This window comes from Cinclus cinclus, chromosome 4, assembly GCF_963662255.1.
Source record: "Cinclus cinclus chromosome 4, bCinCin1.1, whole genome shotgun sequence".
NCBI classification, from domain to species: Eukaryota; Metazoa; Chordata; class Aves; order Passeriformes; family Cinclidae; genus Cinclus; species Cinclus cinclus.
The window spans coordinates 7,262,038-7,283,025 of NC_085049.1; the positions used below are offsets into that span (position 1 = coordinate 7,262,038).

General features: G+C 35.4%; 1 protein-coding gene across 1 annotated transcript in view; it reads right to left on the minus strand.

Moving 5' to 3' along the window:
• The window catches only part of CPNE8 (copine 8), a 69,844-nt gene that overhangs the window by 598 nt on the left and 48,258 nt on the right, over positions 1-20,988 (minus strand). Inside the window, exons 13-19 of the mRNA XM_062490786.1 lie at positions 18,670-18,731; positions 14,775-14,821; positions 13,930-14,111; positions 11,882-12,009; positions 8,427-8,529; positions 5,778-5,835; positions 3,021-3,094 (exon numbers count right to left, since the gene is read on the minus strand). Coding sequence (XP_062346770.1) covers positions 3,021-3,094; positions 5,778-5,835; positions 8,427-8,529; positions 11,882-12,009; positions 13,930-14,111; positions 14,775-14,821; positions 18,670-18,731 — 654 coding nt within the window. The remainder of the gene's footprint in view (positions 1-3,020; positions 3,095-5,777; positions 5,836-8,426; positions 8,530-11,881; positions 12,010-13,929; positions 14,112-14,774; positions 14,822-18,669; positions 18,732-20,988) is intronic.

Below are 20,988 nucleotides of genomic sequence, written 5' to 3' on the forward strand. Positions count from 1 at the left end.
GGCGAAGAGAATTTCTTTTTGACCTCTGAAGTATACAAAACAGAAAGGATGACTTGAAATTTTTTACCATTTTGCACCATACCTAGTAGAACTATGAACCACCTGAACACTTTCAATGTGATACTAACAAAAGCATAAAGAAGCTAAGCATAAAGGACTGCATTAAAAACAAACTTGTTATGTGATATCCAGATGTTCAACACCTAAACCAGTTACCTGCCCACCCCTGGCTGGGATTCCATAATACTTAATGAGAATCTTGCATTACTGGCATACAAAAAAGAAACAATCCAGGCTCCTTGATTTTTTTCCTTGCATGAAAAGTACATGCAGTCTGAGTTAAAGAACATGCGTCGCATCCTAAGAGATCACCTCACCCAGTGGCCTGCAGACATGGAATCTCAGACCACTGCTCTGTAGCAAAGTGGGGCTATTTCAAAAGTGTAATTCCTTAGATGCAATTACACAACCCAGATGGCCTGATTTAGCTCTTCTTCACCTCTCCCCACACTGCAGACATGTCAGAGGAGCTGCAGGAACTACAGACAGGTAAGCAAGCCTAGAGATGTACAAGGACAGCTAATGGAAATGGCAGAGGAATAGAATCAAAGGTATAAGGGAAACCAAAGGGAAACTGATGGAACAAGTGCTTTTTCTATAATTTAAGAGTTTAATTTAAAAGGCTAATACGAAAAAAATCTCAGGAGAAACAACAGGTGCATCACTACAAATAAATATACTCCTAAAATGTCTTAAACAACAAAAGGATAAGAAAGGAGCAGAAATTAAACAAAAGTGAGGAAGAATTTGTACACATGTAATACAGAGCCACTACAATATGCATACATACTAGTGAGGGGGAAATAGTAAAGAACATGCCTTTACATGAGCTGCAGTCAGTAGTAAATAAAACACATACAGTGACTCACTGTTAACAGACAAACTTTTCCTGTACTAATTTAATCAAAATATTTCACAATACTGTTAGAATTAATAGGTAATTCCACTAATTTTAATTAACCTAATTCACAAAAATATCAACGTTTTATATTTGACTAGTTAGTTCTACAAAGGCAAATCAGTTTTAGCCTGCAAGATACAAAATAAAGGTCAAACCAAACTTGGAGGGTTTGACAGAATCCCTATTCATTTAGTCTATGAAGTAAATATTTGTTAGTATTTAGACAGAAAAAGAGCACAAAATAATACTGTCTTAAGGTAATTCAATATGGCACAGGGCAACATTCTGATTAAAATATATTAATAATAAATACATGTTTTATTGCAATTCTGATATGCAATGAACTACAAAGAAATACAAAAGGGTATTCATTTTTTTTTCTACTTTTCAGCATAGGTTAGTAATCTCTGATGCAAAGCATTTTCACAAACCTTGTTTATAACATGTTAGAACTCTATCCATTTATGCTCTTTGAAGTTTTTTGGGCTGCCATTATTAGAGAAATTGTGTTGCTTATATTTAAATCTATTTAAACATAACTGTAATGCATGCCAGATATACCTGAATTAGCTTTAAAAAATCTGACATGGCACTCAGGGTTTTGCAGAAATACTAGCTTGGGGTCCAACCCACACACTACTCTGTTGAAAGCACTGACATTTACAGAACAACAGATTACAGACAGCTCCTCTCCAGACTGATATGGACACCAAGGAACATGAAGGAACACCAAGGAACAAAGACTTTGACAAAATTAGAAAAAATTTCTTTTCACCTGTTCAGCTGTCTTACATCATCCCTACTTTTAAAACTACCTGACAACAATGACCAAAGAAGAAAGCGTGTTTTACTCTTCTAAGAGTTTTGGTATCTCACTTTCCCATCAGTTGTTATCTCTGTATGTTGCAAAAATGAAAAAAGTATCTTTCTCAACTATTAGAATTCAGGAATCCATGACTTTCTTTAATGTGTAGCCATAAAGAGTCTGAGGGTAATTTAATTTCTGTTATCTTATGCTCATTTCTGATCCCCATTTAGAAAAAAAAAAAAGAGAGAGGGAATTTTAATGTAGTACACATGAAGACTGAAGAAGACTGAAAAAAAAGATCTGATCATTGTAATTTCCATACATTCATGTAGTTTTCTTTATTTTTGTTTTCTAATAAAACTAAAATCAGGTGTCAAATACATGTTTTGAACACATTCTTGTATTGAAACATTACATCCATCAGCAGTTATCAATCAACCCTTAAATTATTCACGTATCAGTATTTGTATTTGTAACAGTGTTAAACATTTTGAAAAGTTTCAGATCCTGCAGATATAAATGCAAACAAATAAACATATCCCCAAGTTCATCAGCTGCTATCTAACCTTAATTACCATGCAGCATGAGCTACTGATATGGCTCAGTTATTCTCCCTCTATATATATTCTACTAAACAATAATATAAAAATCTAACCTGTCTTGAAGAGAAATAAGTGAAAATAAGTAAGAGGAAAAATAAGCAAACACTATGAAGTTTGACAAATATCAGGAATAAAAGAAGAAGAAATGGCAGATAGATTCAAGGTGAGGTTTGAATCTAAGGATGCTTGTCAGTGTTTAAGAGGCATTTGGAAAATGTCCTCATTAACATGTCCTAACTTTTAGTCAGCCCTGTACTTAAGTGGCCAGGCAGTTGCACTGGGTGTCTTTTGTAGGTCCCTTCCAACTTAAATACTGTATTTTATCAATGTGTTCAGCCACTACCAGGAAAATATGGTTTCCATATAAGATTCATTTTTAGACAGATACCATTTTTTCTAGAAACACCGTGTTTCTCCAAATTTTCAATAGCTCACTCTTCTTCATGGCTGTATAACACCAAGACTTTGCAACAGTGTTCTGCCAGTTAGGGGTCATTTCCTAACAAATGCAGATCCACTAACTGGCAGGACAAGAGAAAATATGTCAGTGCTAAGGTAAAATGAATGATGGAATATAGACAGAAACGAGAATTCAAAACAAAGAGGAATAGTAGCAAGTATATCTATGAGAATATATTTTCTCTCCCACCTGCACAATGTCTCTTTCTGCAAACCTTCCTCTTGAGGAAATCCTCACTACATCCCCATCCAGTTCTTCCATAGCTTAAAAAAAACAAAAACAAAACACAACAAAAAAACCCTATGAGTTCAGGTGCACAACAAAATCATCTTACTGAGAAAAAAAAAGTTCAGACAACTTACACTTTCAAGCAATAAAACCAACAATTCTCTAGGTAACTGCTGAGATCATTTGCATCATAAAATACATCATGTTTTGTAGCTGTTTTGCACTTTTTCATGGTGACAATACATACTTTTATCTTTACTGTCACCTTCAGAAAAGAACAGACTATGACAAAGCTTTTATCCTTTCATCTCTCAAAACAACGAGTATATCTGGTTTTGTAAGGCAATATATATATATGTGTGTATATATATATATATACACTTTCAGAAGTGGAGAAGAATTCATCTTCAGGAGCTACGGTTACAGAAGATATCAAAGGATACAGCACAAAGACGTAATAACTCACAGTTCACACTGAAAAAGCAGTATCTTCTAATGCTAAGGAATGAGGAGATCTTAAAAAAAATTATTAAATTTATTGGGCAATTCTTCTTGCATCTTCTGAGCAGGATACAGGAAAGCTCTGTTGTCCTGATACCTGGAAGCTATTCTAGGTAGAAAGATGTACCTGCTCTCTTGTCAGTGTTGAAATAGATGGATTTGGGATCTCAGATTACTGCTCAGGTGTTGGAGCTACAATTCTACAAACCTTCTTTCAGTGTACGCTATGAAAATCAAAGCCCTGCACCACTGAGCTTCTCAGGGGTTTACAAACTAGGTTGAATTCACTGAAACCAGCACTTCACAACCCAATTCTTCTGAACATATTTGTTCAAAGAAACAAATCAGTAGGTCTGCAGAATATGTTGCCTGATGATGATGTTGCAAAAATATCCACATGCTCAAAGCAGGAGACTGAAAAAATAATTGAAGGAATTTCACTAAAAATTTTCCAAAATAGACACGAAGCGCATCCTACCCAAACGAAACTCCAACCTAAAAAACAGCATGCAGGGAAGTATCATATTTGCTTAGTCTGCTCCTAACATTCTCTACAAAACTACCCATGGTCAGATACAGAATACTGGGCAAAAATGCTCCTGTTGTGACCTGTTATAGTCATCCTCACATCCTTTAAGGAAAGTTCTGCTAAAATGTGTCATCTACCCAAGCTTCAGACTTTTAAGAACCCCTCTGGTATTTCCCAGGGGCTGGGAGATCTAGGGAACAGGGAGATCTGAAGAGGAGCAGCTTGGTCTCTGTAAGGCAGAAGTGAAGCTTCAGGGTCACTTGCATGTGCAGAATGTGCCTAAACATCACCCTCCTGCAGACACGCTTGTCCAGCATCCACAGCAGACATGGAGTCTGTTGTGTATTCCAGAAGGAATCTCTGTAGATGGAAGCAATTTCTCTGTCCTCTTGGGCACTGAGGGACTATAGACTTGGCACAGACCTAATTTCACTGAGGCAGTAAAGCCAGGACTGTGGCTCCAAAGATGGAAACTGTAACTGCAGAACAAACAGAATCCCGACTTCAGGAAAGGGGGAAGGACACCCCAAGAACATGTCCTGGCTGAGAAAGGGGTCCTGAGCAAATCCAAGGACAAGACAAACAGGGAGAAAGGGAAAATTGCAATGGAGGGGCAAGAGAATGGTACATAACACACCATTCAGACCATGCTGGAATTCTCAGGAGTAAAACATGAAGTTTAGAAATTTCCATCATGTGCATTTATAAATATGAACTTAAACTGTCTTTTTCTCAATGACTGAGGCATACAATCATCTAAAGTGTAAGTGTTCACCTGGACAATTTCTTCATGGAAAAGGATACTTAAAATTATGAGTTACAAACCACTTGCCAAACAGCGTAAGAAATGCTTGTAATAAAATAAAATACATTTTAAATATAATATTTTTTGTCTTATTTTTCCCTCTTTTTCCCTGCATTTCAAGTATTTGCACAAAAATTAACATGTACAATCATCAGTCAACACTAAACATCTGTGGTAGTAGTACCAAGTATATTTCATGTACAACTGAAGGCATACTGTTCTAATCAGAACAGAATTAAAAAGAAAGGATTTAGGACTTTGAGCAACAGACACACACAAGGTCTACACTTCACAGTGCAGTGATACATACTTACTAAATTAATACAAATAATGGAAGCAGCTTACTTATTGCAACAGACAATGGTGTTCCAGAATATCAGAGAAAGAATATGTAAACAACCTGGTAATTTCTCTCCTGCTGTATGTAACATTCTGTCAATGCTGCTGCACAGTAGGGCTCACTCCTGTTACCAAGTAAAGCCCTGTTTAATCCAGATCACCCCAAATGTATTTATTTTTCTCAAGATTTTATTACTGCATGAAGATCAATATTTCCAGTCAACTGACACTTCATGAGGCATCTAAATATTTGTGTTGAAGAAATTTAATACTGCCTGAGTATACTTACTTTACTGTAAATGCTGAGCCCCCATATGGCTCTGACTTGAACAGAGAGCCTGAGGGGCTACTCAGCTCCACATGGTAGCTTGTAATCACACTGAGTTATCAATCAATCAATCCAGCTGGAAATGCCAACAGCACTCACTCCTCGCTTCATATAATGCTCTTTTAAAGACCAGTATTTGTTTGAAAAGCCACATATTACTAAAATGTAAGCAAATATTAAAAAAAAAAAAATAGGAAAAAACCCTACAACTCTTACCATCAAACTCTGCTGGTCCTACCCCCACTATAATTATGGACATTGGAAGCTTTGAAGCCTTCAAAAGAAGAAGAAAAAAGTTTAATACATTACATAACCTCTTCCAATAATACAAGATCTGAGAACAAAGTGAACAAAATCCACACAAAAATTATGTTTTAAAGAACAGTTTTTCCCCCTAAAACGTTGAATGTTATAAACTGCTTAAGTGATATAAAACACCATGGATGAAGATAGAAAGGCAGAAGATTATTTTATTTTTTCATTTCCAAGTCTTTGAATCATACAGGATGCTAATTAAAGACAACAAACTATATTAGCATTTAATACTAATATGACAACTAAGAGGACAAATTTCTCTTAGAAACTTTTGTAAACTGCCAGTAATTGCAAATATGTACCTAATACCAGTCTGACATTTATTGAAATATGCTTTACTGTTTCTTGATATTACACAGCTGCTTGCAACTATTTTATACATTGGTCTTATGCCAATTTTTAAAAGAAAATAAATAATCTATTTGAGCAATATGTGTATTACATTTATCTCATTAAAGAAATTTTACTGTAGTCAATCATCCAAGCCACAGAAAAGCAAGATACAGAATGGGCTGTGGCAGGATTTTAAATTTTACTTTATCTTTTTCAATCAAAGATGGTATCTGGCTTTTCCTGAATAAACTCTGTAAAATCTTTAAAATTATAAAGACACTATCTTGAATGCTGGATTCTCTTGCCCTGATAGTAGCATCAGTTTATAGAAATAATGTGAATCTGCCTCTGATGAAGAAGGTATCAACTAAAACCAAAGAACATTCAGCAAATGTCAGGGCTGACAACTTACTGAGTTAATTCTGATAATTCTGTTGCTTATGGAGATATTCTACAAACTGTAGAATGTGTACAGTAATTTTAAGCATTAAACAGGAATATAGACTGGTCAAAAAAAATCATAGATGTACACCTTCTGATGGCTTAGAACCTTCTGTTTTTCAGACATTTTCTAAAACGTTATTTTTTGATTGTAAAGAAAGTCTCTTTTAAAGAGATTCCTACTCACATGGACACAGAATTATGTGGTACAATGAAATATGAAACATGAAGTAGCAAGGACAGCATAATAAAGACAAAGAGTTAAATTTTTGCATATAAACTCAAGTGTTGGCATTTCCTGAATGACAGCATAACCTTTAAACAGTTTGGTAAAACAGAATGTGTCTGACATATATGCTGTAATGAGAAAGATGCCTAAAAGCACAATTAATGTTAAAAATTGAAATTGAAATTCTGAGTTTTTTACACATCAAGTTGCATTGGACATCATTGCCCTTTTTAGTGTTATGGATATTATTAAGACTGAAAAAACTGCTATTGAATAGCATTAATTAGTTCTGTCATGGTATACTGTGCTCACACTTCAGGAAATATGCAGAAAAATGAATGCATCTTCATAAAAGATCAAGACAGCAAATATTCCCAAACTTCCACTTATTCCAAACTAACAACACATCTGCTGTGTTTCCAGACAATTGCAGACTAACAGCCATTATTCCTTGAAATGAACTATTATTGAAAACAAGGTTCTTCTGCATGTCTTAGCGGCAAATGAATTAATCTTGCAAGGTATCAGCCAACTGCACTTGCTGGTCTCTTATGCACAAACTTCAAACAGAAGGGTGAGTCAGAATCAAGAACTGCTCTTTTTTTTCTCCTCTTTCTGTGAGCCTTTTTGTCACTTAAAAGCAGCTCATCTAAAAGAAATTCTGCTTCAAACTTCTAGGCTGGGCTAGAGAAGGAATTTCCAAGCTTACTAAAACATAGATTCTGTGTTTGTGCTGCAGGCTGGGATTTGAGGGCATTTTGCTCCCCTGTGAGAGGCAGAACACTGGGGCAGTGTTTTCAAGGCACACCACAAACTGCAACCATATCAAATCTCTCAGGAGCTACTGAAAATGGGTCTTCAAAACTATGTCACCTAATTCTACACTATTCACTTGGACATGATGCTGAATTAATGGAGGCTTTTCAACTCACCACTCTGCTGTTAATCAGATCCAGTGTAGTATGTTAAAAACTATGGGTAGAGATCTTTTCCAACCATGTCTAGGAGTGTTTCTGTGTGTACTTTCATCTGAAATTTCCCATGGGCAAAAGCACAATAGAGCCTGCTCATAATACAGAATATTACCTATACACATGGCAGTTTTGAAGAGAAGAATACTGAAAATAAAGCAGAAACTAGGAAATAAGGAACTTACAGAGTTTTATGGACTGTTTTGAGGGAAATCATATTATTGGTATGCCTGCCATTCAGGATTAGAATGTTGGGGCAGTTTATAAAAAACTGTGGGGAATCAAAGCTGTCTGCAATTATGAGAGAGAGAGAAAAGAGTTTGCTATGCAAGACTGCATGGTGGGATGTACATGAGGAAGGAGGCAAGAAGCAGAGAGGAAAATCATACAAACATACAGTGTTAGAAGAGTATAATTTACCACAAAACACTATCTAATTAGGTCAAGTTTTGCTTTCTTTTCATCTTCATGCAGAAACTTTTCATGTTTGGTAAAAATGGGCACTTATGGAATAAATCTAGTGCCTAAAATATGAAATCCTACAAACATACTTTCAACACTTTCAGTAAAACTTACATTCACTATGGATTCTTTTGTCTGAGCCATATCAGATATAACTCCATCTGTAATAATGAGAAGAACAAAATACTGGGAGCCATCTTTTACTGAAGCAGCATATCTAAGGGAAGAAAAAAACAACATTATAAAAGTAAAAAAAAAAACATTATAAAAGGAATTAATATGAAAACAAGCTGTATTTGTAAAATTTTACCACCAAGGACTAAAAAACATAACACAGTGAATTTTAAAAGTAAAGATATTCATAACTAAGCCAGACATTATACTCTTAAATGAGAACATTGAAAAAAAGTAACTAATACAATATTGATAATCTGCATGTTGACAACACTGATGTGTTGCATCAGTGAAAAATAGGAACTCAACGACTGCCAAAAGGAGCATGGACAGAATGTGCTTTAGGGAATCATGAGAGATTAGAAAGCCTAAGTTGTTTAATAGGTATTACCTAAGGGGTACACAGCTTCGTATGAAGGGTACCCATGAATACTGAATGGCTGGGTTTATAGCACAAATAAAACTTAGCAGGAATCAACACGTTGATATTTCTCTCTCTCTCACTTTTTTTTTTACATTTATTTTTTTGTCTTACAAATCCAGGTTACTGTTACCATGATTGCAGATTTACAGTTCACATATATGTGTACGTTTGTAAAATGGCTGAACATGCACCCTGCAACCCTGGGTTAGATATTAATTTCTCTGCACCACCCACATATGTCCTTTCCTTCAAGACTCAAGCTTCTCCTTGTGCTGTGCAGGAATGCAAGATAAAATACACCCAGTGTCATTCCCACCTCAGTCAAAGGACCCAAGAAGCAACTACTCTTTGAAAATGAGCAGCTTTTGAAAGTTTGCAAAGTCCTGAAAGAGAGTCCAAACAGCCTCACTAAATTCTATGGTCTGAACAGAAGAACTTCTTTATTGTGGGAAGCTGTTTGCTGCTTCACAGCCACTACAGTTCCTACTTCTATAAATGCTGTTGGTGCTGGGAAGAAGTGAAAAAGTAGAACCTTGTGCATTGAGTTGTACAGAGAGCAGTAAAAGAAAAAAAATAGTTGCCACAGGGTTACTTTTGAATACATGCCTAACTACCTAACATGACTGTCAAAGAACTCATTATTTTTTTGGTCACTGAATATGAAAGGCCTGGTTCACTGAGCAGAGGATGTTCACTGATGGCCATGATGCTTGCATATGCTTACAAAATTCTCTGAAGATAACACAGTGCATTGGCAAGCAAGCACTTCTGATCAGTACAATGCTGCAGGCACAACTATAAGAGTTTGTAGAAAGCACAACTAGCTCACACAACACCACCATCTTCCACTCCCAAGATACAGATGGGTAAAGAAGCCATTCAAGTAGTGAACCTGTTGGATACCACCTATCTGGATGCTGGCAGTAGGGAGTGATAGTTAAATATGGAGATTAGCAAGGCCTGCCATGGAACACATTTTCACTGCCATGCAGAGACTTCTTTTATCTCACTTTTCCACAATGCTTATAAACTTTTCAATGATGACTGCATTGACAAGGTGTGATGAGAGAGTAAAATAAACATTATTTTCCTATCTGAGCTCTTAACACTGTCTACATATCTACACTGAAGAAATGGAACAGAAATTTGGTAATTTCAAATTTTTCACGGACTAGAATGCTCCAGAGCAAGAAAGATCTTATATGAGGAGGGCAGATGAGAGATGACACTAAGTTGTATCTGGTGTAGTTTAGATAACCTTCTCACTGGGTAAAGGATAAAGAAATCATTATCTGCCTAAAGAGTTTCCAAAGAACACCAATATCACAACAGGCTAGTAGTATCTGACATTGTTTACAGAGATTCATCAGAGGCATTCTTTCAAGTAGGAGGGATGTGGAAAGAAGAAATTGCTTTGAGGCTGAAGGTAGGTTCAGAGAGTAACTGCAGGGCAGTACCATGTCTATGAGAGTCAAGAGAATAATCAAGAAATTGAACCTTGAAGGAAAATGGTGTTACTGAGAACTGGACTGATACATAGACTGCTCTAGGGACGATCATGCAGTAGAAATCCTTGTGAAGACACTTAGCTTTCCCACTATAATGTAGTATGATTTGCTACCAGGAGGAGCTCCCACATTTGCAACAACTTTTAGACAAAAGTTCAGTGGAAGGACTACTAATACTGGTGAGCAGTCTTCTGTTATTCTGCAAAAGTTGGCAAATATTCCTGGAAAACAGCTGGTGAGAAAAAGAACTAATTTTATGCCAATGCTTTGATAACACTGGATCAAAAATTTCATTTTTTGCAATGAATTGCAGGCTTGAGTTAAATTGCCAAGTTCTGAGTCAGGCATCTCAGCTGCTAGACTGGTTCTGAAGAAAAACAAAGAGCCAGAAAAACTGTTGGGTTAGATTTCCAGATAATGTGACTGAAACAGACACTGAGTGCCACACATATGGAAAACTGCTACTGAAGAGATCATGTCAAAGGAAAGATTAAAGGAGACAGCTACTCTCAGATGGCAAGCAATGTAACATACATGTACATAATTTTAATGCTATGATCTGAAGACAAAACAATTAACCCTAATAATAAATAGCTGAAATCAACTATCTAGCCATGCCAGGGGCACAGAAAATTCTTTGCACCACAGAATTTGCAAACTATTTTCTGCTCGTCTGTAGAACTAACGATAGCAAACCAGTTAGCATATAAATATCTCTTGCTATTAAAATTAGCTATTTTGCAAGCTCATAAATAAAATATTACCAGTAAAATGACTTACACATCCCTACTTCTTTATTTTATAAACAGTAGTTCTTTGTGTCTATGAATAAAATAAAACCTGTTCAGCAAATCATCTAAGCCGTATCACTTTCCTATATAAATTCATGGAGGTATTATACTGCCAAGGTCTCGAGCTCAAAATTGTAAGTCAAGATCCTGTCTGCCAAAATAAGTCAACATTATCCTTCTTAAGAAACTTCTATGAACACAGGAAGGTTTTAACTTTGAGGAGTTAGATGAGGTGTTGTATAACAGCACCATGGCTCTCCAATGGTGACAGCTGTATCACTGCCTTAAAAGTGACACTACTAGCTGGGAATTGTTGGCACAGAGAGACCTGGAAGATTTTGTTGACATTTGGGATATTTAGATATTAGAGAAGCTACATATACCTAAAAAACCCTCAGAGTTTATAAAAGAATTTTGATAGATGCATGTATTTTCTGTGAAGTAATAATTCTGTGCTCTAAAGGACAAAATAGGAACATGACATGACAAAAATTTTATTTCCTTATGATTTCTGCTAAGATTTTAACTCAGGCTGGTCAACTGGATCATTTGTATTTCTTCTTAACCAGCAATTAAATTCTGCATAATACCAGCCATGGATGTCAGCCTTTTATATGCAGTTGTTGTTCTGACATGAAGAAGTTTCTCCACAGCACCTACTGTGATACTTACCTGGCTACATGATTAATTACAGGAGCAAAGTTTGTTGGTCCATAAAGCTGTACACATTTTAGACTCCTGTAATATGCCTCCATTACACCATCAATTCCATGGCAGTATGGATTTTGAGGGTTTCCATTCTAATGAAAACAAAAGATGTTTAATCATTATCAGTAATTATGAAGTGAAAATTCTGTAGGTTAATGAAGACTATCCAGTGTACATTTTTAAAAAGCAAAGAACTAAGCATTCTAAGATCTATTCAGAGAGTTTACTACAAATGCCCAGTGTATGTGCCATGTCTTCTTGTGAGTGTTTACTGATGAGATAAGGAAGTTCTACCAGCCTCAGAGTCAGAATCATTGGGACTGGCTCCTAGATAAATACTACCTTTAGTGTCATTTAACACTCCTTTGTACATATGACAGTAACAGGCATTTTCCTGTGTGGATTTAAGGTATGACTTACAGGTCAGATGTAAAACTGGAAGCATGTGTAGGAACACAGTTCAGGCTCAATGATTTATTCTTTTAAAAATGTGAAAAAAAAAAAAAAAGAATTCGTAGCCTGATCCTGAGGTTCATACACTTTTAAGAGTGCAAGGTAAAAAAACTTTTCGTTGTTTTGGCCCGATATTTCTGCACTGAAAAAGTTATTTTTGGCCTGGTATAAAAAAATAAAGAAAGGAGTTTACTCTTTGGGAGCCCACGAAATGGCTGGTACTGTAAATTCTTAGGATTGGCATTTTACTAGCTATCTCTGTAATGACTCTTTAATGAGGACACCTATTTACAGATGGCAATACAAATATAAAAGCTGAATTCCAAACCAATGTCAGGCCAGGCAAATGATCTATGTCAGGCTTCAAAACCTTTCAAGTCATCCTACCTTCATATGCCAACACCTCATTAGCTTAGTGTGCCAGTATCTCATTCTGAGGTAAAGTATACTTGCCTGAGAATCTAGAAAACCAAAGGGGATTTTTGACAGAATGTGTCTAAAACATTAAAAGAATTGACTCTGCTTAGCATTACGTGGGAGACACCTATACATGTTTATATATGGAGGAAGGAAAAATACACACACACATATATGTATGTATGTGGTGCTTTTTATTCTTTAAAAGTACCACAATAGCTCAAAAATTAACTGAACTAATTTTAGAAACTTCCTTAAAACTGAAAGATGTATCAATGTATTTGAGCTTGCTATAGAAAGCATAAAGTCTGCAATTTAAATGAGTATTTGCAATTACACCTTTTTTAAATTACTATGTAAGTGGAAAACCTTTCCCTGAGTTAAAATATGTGCACTCTTTTCTAGCACAGGCTGACAGAAGAGCAACGTGTCTACAGTCACCAGTCTTCTGCCATGTCTTTGAAGCTACCTGATTAGAACTCACCTGATATAACTACATTTGCTGTAATTCTGACAATTTTATCCTACTCTGAGAAGAACAAAAACCTCAAAATAAGCAAGTAGATAAAATATCAACACTAATCACAAGTGTCACTTATACCAGATCAACCTTTCTGGCAAATCCTGGTAGATTTTAGGTTTGCAGTTTAACTGACCCGTGGACCAATCTCAGATTTGTTCTTATCAACTCATCTTTTAGTCCACTTAGATATCCCTACGTCTCTGAACAGGCAGCCTGAAAAGACAGAGATCCCAGAAAAATGAGACAGAAAAATAAGAACAATAATGTAATAGTATCTTGGAACATGATTTGTTTCCTCCTTTAGAGAGATTAACTTCAGTCTGAAGTCTCTAAAGCATCTGTTTCTCAAGCTGCTACAGCTGAGGTTAAAGATCAGTACTTTTCTTAATTACAATTTTTGGCCTACAGGGATTTCTTGACTCCAGATTTCTCTTCATAACTTCAAGTGAAGCAACTTCACTATGATGAAAAGTTTTTAGACAACTATTTAGAGTTAGCACAGAAGACTTAGTACATTCTCTATTCTTTACTTGTCCAGCAACTGCTTAAGACTACAACCTTAAGTCCCAAAATTCTGTGGTAGTAAAGAAATTTTTAAAATATGTATTTATTTACTTACCAGCGCAAATTCATGTGATACCCTTCCATCTGGAGGCAGTCTAGCTCCAAAACCTAGAGCTGGGAACATTTTATCACTATCATAGTCCTGAATTATTTCACCAACAGCTCTCAATGCCATGCCATAAGCATTCAGCTGATAGGGATTCATGTAGTGCAGTGAAGTTGGCTGTGAAGGGTTACCTGCAGAAGCAAGGATCAGATTTACTTTAAAACTGAATCACTTCACAATTTTCTCTCTTAAAAATAAGAAGCTGTATCAGATAAAAATACAGTGTTCTGAATAAATTTTAAAAGTAGTAGTTTTCTAGTAGTTCTAAATACATTTTAGCAGAGGTAGCTGCATTTCAGCATTGAAAGGGCAGCAAGAAACTTGTAGATTTGGGCAACTTATACACTTTGAAGACAAAGTTTACAAAAGTATTATGACATTCTGAAAGCAGCTTTGGAGGAGGATCACAACTTATCTCTGCTTCACCCCACTTCAACCTCAGTCTACCTGGAACTATTTGGCCCTTCTCAATAGGTGCTCCAACGTTTTATCCCAGCAGTTATAGAATACCAAACAATAATAGTAACAATTCAAAAACTACACAGATATTTGCAAACTACTGGCTATTAAATTTTATATGTGGCTTTCCCAACTTTTAGCTGTTCTGTTTGTCCTGCTTTACTAGACAGGAATTGGCCTCTCATCTGTTGCTCAGCAAAATGGAATCTCAAGTCCAGGTGGTGCCAGCTGAATACTGCTACAAACACACACATAGGAACTGAAAAACTGAACACGGCACAACTTAGAACTGAACACAGCACAAACACACACAAGATGTTTATTTTTATTCTTACCATTGGAGGCTGTGAAATCAATAGCAACTGTGAAATTGATTTGGGTTCTGCAGAAAAAGCAAACACAAATCTTATTAATAGTTGTACTGCTATGCAGAAAAATAAACAAGAGATGGTAACATAATTTGTGGACAAACCGTAGGACACTGACTTTCTAGTATAGGAAATAAACACTGAAAATACTCTTGTATAAGGTTCAAGCCAAGGGCTACACAACACTCACTTATTAACACGCTGAAAACAGTTACTTGACTCCATCATTCTTTTTTTCATTGTTTATTAAAATCCTAAATCATTAATAAGAACCTAACTCCCATAAATATTATTAATTCCTTTTAACAGTAATACTGATTTTATCTTGGACATATTTTAAGCCTGGTCATGCAAGATGTCCTCTCCCAAATGAGGTGGAATACCCAAACAGAGCAATGTGCCTCATGGATTCAGTGCTGCATAGATCACTACTACTTTGCCATAATTTAGCTGGTACAGAAATGCATGATCTACTTGAAACTGGACAGGTGATTTTACTCTATATTCCCACATGCCACAAGAAATGAAGAAAGCATCTAAAAAGGAACAGTAATCCTCACCTCACAGCCACAGAGAGACCAAAGTGAAACCTGTAATCTTTTAATGAGTTCCATCAGTAATTATATAAATAAGGGAACAAATTAAGCCTGAATGTAGTTTTTGACTGGGTTTGATTAGGTGTTTTAAACGGTACATTGGAAGGAATCATGGATTTCCCCCTGTGGCTTCAGAATGACAACCAGCTGGTCTGTCAGCAAGGGGGAGCAGCTGAAGGTTTGAGGACCACCTACTGCACAGAACTCTACAGCAGAGCTGTCAGAGTAACTCATTCTACCAAGAGGCTGCATCCTCTCCACGGCATCTAAACCCCCATTGCCACTTTTAATTTCCCCTTCGCAGATGCTTGTTGAACCAAATGTTGTAACAACATACAGGAGATTTTTCAGATAAAGTCCCTTCAAGATCTTCCTCTTACATAGTTTTATTACTCCTCGATAGTCTCCAAGGATACAAGAAACACATGGCAAAGCTTCCAAAATAGCTAGCTATGGCAGCCCTTGCTTTGTACTTTCACATTGCAGGTCTCCTGTGAACAGCAAACATGCCTCCCATTGCAGTGGATAGCTGTGGCAGACAGTGTATTGCCTGCCTTAAAACAGCTGTCCTGAAAGGAGATCTGCATATCCCTTTTGACCATCAATGATTCAACACAGTTCAGTTAAAAATATGCGTCCACATCCTTTTGAATCCAAAAACTGTGTGCGTGTTCATTTCTAAAGACCTGGATGAAGGTAAGGCTTTTAACATGATGGAGATATTTCCTCTTATCTTCCACTAATCTGGGACAGAAGAGATGACAAGATACTTCAGTTTCAAAAGGAATCAGCTCCTGAATTTTACTGATTTACAAATAACTAGCTCACTGCCTTTCCCAACAAGTCAAACAGGCTAGAAAATTCTGCACATAAGTATGTTTTCTATCCATTAAGTCTTGGAACTTTGTGGCTTCCAAAAAAAAAGAGTAAATACTAGACTAGGTTTGACAGTCATTCCCATCAATACAATTGCATTCCTTTCCAAGACTGCATCCCTTACATTGTTTAACTTATTCATATATTTGGAGGTATTTTGATAGGAATATGTTACTAAGTGGGGCTGTATTAAGCGGAAGGAGAAATTTGATTTTGAACTATACATTATTTTTAGCACAATGTATTTACTTTAAAGGTGGGAAGGTTGATGTGGCAAAATATGTGGCAAATTAAGTATCAAGATGTAAGGAAAAGCCAGCTATTTAGATGGAACTATTTGATGCAATATTCAGATGCAAAAGAGACATCATCCTCTTTTTCTGCTATACTGCTATAAAATTCAGTCTTACAGAGCAAAATGAAATCTCAGTTTATGGACAAACCTATTTAATTTTCTAAAGTTCTTTAAGAAAACAATAGATGATACTGGTAATGGAATATCCCAATTGAAAAGATGCAGACTCAAAACATAAATGAAATCAATACTGTAATCGTAATTCGTTAAAGTTGTCAAGATTTCCACGACATCTGTGTTAATTCTAAACACTTCAAATTAATTACAATGAAAGTTTTGAACATGAAGTATTTTATAAGCACCCATTTAAGGAAGAGCAAATACGCAGTCGTGCCTATTGTAGAATCAGTGCTTTCTACCTCTTGCCTATCTAAATGGAAGAAAAAACAGAGAACTTAAAAGAAAAAACATTCTGGGGAACATGATGGAAAACAGACTGATTAATGACAAAATCTTCTCTTTCCCCTTCCTTCAAGTATTTGTCAACAGGACTTTAACTGATATGTAGTAATATTAAATGAGACAAACAAAGGTAGGGAGAAGCCTAGGAAATAATTCTGAGTAAGCCTCCTTGTCATGTTTACATAACTGCCTATGCTGCAGAAAGAAAGGCAAGATTTTACACAAGCACTTCTACAGTTTTCACTGGTATGTACATAGAAATAATTGTATGAATCACTAAAAAAGATTCTATATAAAATAATAAAGTAAGTATACTGCTCATACTTTTAAACATGGAGCATTCTACTGCATTATATCACTTTTTTGTAAAAAGCGGAAAAATATGAGTGGAATTTATTATTGTGACAAGTCTTCTTTAACTTGCAGTTAATGAGATATCAATAAGAACAACACAATATTTTTGTATTCAAAATTTACATGATTTTTCTGAAGAATGTAGATAATTAGGTTTATTAACTTGTACTGTAACATCTCAGTGAGGAATGTGAAAGATCACCCTGGAAAGATTACATAAGCAGCCCCCATATAATTTTCTTTTCAAATTTTTCAAATTTAGACATAAACCTCAAGTCCTCAGTTCCTTATACCTACTCTTTCTGTAGAGATGAATTTTGAATGAATGGGGAATTGGATGGTCATGGCATATTTGTAAAACACACTTCAAAGGAAACAGCTGCACTAGAGGCAACACTGTTTCTTCATGAATTTGTGCATACACAGTCTTCAATCAACAGAAATTTCTGACAAACATGGATGGATGACCATTTCAATTTCGGTCAAAGTTCACAACAGGAATGTAGGACTGCCACAGTTGGGACCAAAGGCAAAGCCCTATATAGCTACTGTCAAAACACAGCACAGACTTCTTTTTAATTTACACTGAACTCTGGTTGAAGACTTCAAAAAACCCCCAAAAAATAGAACTTGTTTCTTCAGGTAATCAACGCTCTAAAAAAACATGTGGAATGTATACTCAGACTTTATGCCCCAAAAATGTAAAAACAAGTGCCTAGAAATGAATAATAAATTTCCATTTATTTTACAGAAGTATAGTGTTCTGGCAGGAATATTAAGAGCCAGGAATTTTTCAGATTTGGTCCCATTTCCAGGTATGTTCCAGGGTAAGACATTTGACACTTCTGTCTCTACTTCTCTTTAGAAGAAATGATGATAAATGAAAAATCAAATGTGTTAAATATTTTAATTAGTATTGAAAAAAATGCCTTTGAAGGGGAAAAGCTTTAAATAACTGCCAATATTAAATCCACCAAAGTTCAGTATAATCAGAAGAAATAGACATAATTTTAATAATTCAATAATAAATAGATCATTCCCTTTTTTTTAATCAAATTTTCTTTGGCTGATCAGAGGTCACTCTTTCTCCGTGTTCTAGCATCAACTCCAATTACAACACTGTAAGCAAAGTTCCATAACTTAACTTAGTAACTATGTGTATGCTTCATGTAGGAAAGTACAGCCCCTAAAATGAGGAAATAATACAGCTCCTTACAGATGCTACTGAGAGCCATAAACAAATTGTGAAAACAAGAAAGGTTTGTTGCTAATCACATACCCGCCTTTAATATAGTCAAGGAATGAAACTTCTGTTTCAATTAGGAAGGAAAGCAATGTTACCTGAAAGCAAATAAAAGAGAGTCAGACAAGAATTGTGTGTTTCCCAGTTGAACAAGTAGAGACATAAGCACAATGTTTTTCGAGTTCTGTCCTTAGGATGTAATTTCCTACAGTATTAAGGGAAAAAAGAAGATTAAAAAAGATATTAAATAATTTCAGTAGGCAGCTCTTGAAAGGGAAGAGACAGATTGAGAAGTCTATAATTGCCCTCTTTTTTCTTTTTTATTATATTTAAGGAGAAGGTAAGGGGCAGAAGACTGTATTCCAGAGCAGGTTACCACATACATGTTTTCTCATTTCTGTGTAGTGTACCTAAAATTGAACATTACAGGCTATTATGATAATGCATCTATTCTATGAGAACTTCAACAAAATGAAGTTTTCTTGCTTAAAGAACTCAATTACAATTATGTTATTACTCATCTCACTTTAAAAGCAGTATTGAGTTTCGATGCAAGCCAAGAATGCAAAAATCTAGTTTATACATATATAGGAAATATATAAATCTTTTAAGTAGTATGTGTGTATATATATGTATGTATATACTTATGGGTATACATACATATACACATAAATACACACACACACACATATATATTAAAATATATATATATAAATGCAAAGGTAAGAAATTTCAGCAGTCCTAGATTTTATCATTCAGAAATGACAGAGATCCAAAACACAGAGTAATCTAAAGGTGTTTCTGACATTTTCATCAATCAAGTCATAGAGGTATAAACTCAAGTGGAAAAGACCCAGCATTTAAGATCTTCATATATTGTGCAATATTTATGAAACAAAGAATTCAAGTTATTTTAATTTAATTACATAAATTCTCTCATTCTGTAAGTGCAGCAGGCAGTCAGTAAAAACTGCTTAACTACCCAGAGCAAATCCACTAATCAAGATACAAGGAATAAAAAGGGAATGGAAGTCTATCACAAAATTTTGTGTCCATTTGCAGCAAATAAAAAATCTGAAAATACTCCGAAATTGTAAACATAAGACTCAGAATGAGATTACAGGCAGTAATTCTGTTTTCTATCCAACTTCCTTTGTCACAGTTCTGTGTGACTGAGTGATTAGCTAAGCTAAAAATCACCAAAATACACCCTTGTAGCTGAGAACAGAAGACCCTAACAATGTTCAACCAGACTGTCAGTAGCATAGTCTTGCAAAAAAGACCAAAATTTCTATGCATTTGCCCACTGGACAGAGTATTATTAATGGGTGATCTGTTCTTACAGCTAGTTATCTTGTTCCTAATTAATTTAAGCAAGTATCTTCACTGCACCTGATTTTAAAAGTCAAAAAATGGAAACAGCTCCCATAGTGGTCGAAGTATTTACTTACATAGGCAAATTCAAATTTTAGGCACTGGATTTTTTATTTTACTACTAAGCTTTGTTCAAAACTAACCATGTTATTCTGAAACACTTCTGCCTAGTATGCAATTTGACTGCCTGAATTTAAAAAGACCCCTTAAGTAATAATAATAGAGATGTGCACTGTATGTACATAGTCCTTAAATGCAGCAGTGAGATAACAGTCAATGATTTACATCCACTCTAAGCTCTCCAGAACTCTACCTCCTATTAATGAAAATTATAGTCTTGGTGCTTGGCTTGAAAATTTAGAAATTTGCAGGATAAAGCGTATCTTGGGTCAATGATGAGGACAAGAAAAACAAAATTGCAGGCAAACACAAAAAAGTGACCATGTGGAGAAGCAGAAGGGAAGCCTGAAGGACTACCAAAAGTAAGGGCAAATGGGGACAGAGATGACCTGGTATCAAAAAGAATTTACAAAACCAACAGAAGAGAAGGGAAAAGAAAAGGTAAGGAAGGAAAAAGGAAAGAAAATTGCTAACAACAGTTGATTGGTCATTTTGATGTAACTGGAAGTAAAGAACAAGTCACAGATGATTTTTTCTGTTCAAAAATGAGTAAAATACATTTTTTCAAATGCAGACAGACACTTCATTACTTGTGAAGATGTAAAATATTTTAAACCAAAATCAACATGAAAACTGAATGTGAAAATACATTTTATGCCTTTCTGTGCCCTAAGGCAGATTTCATACCTAAAATTTTGAGAACACTTTTAGCACTGGTTGAAAACGACCACTTTATATAAGTTTCTCACTCACTAATTTAATGCAATACAACTTGGTTTTAGCATGACAGATTTTAGTAAAAGGAATATGTTAGCAAAGACTAAATTAACCTAATGAATTAGGTATTGAAAGGTAAATTTT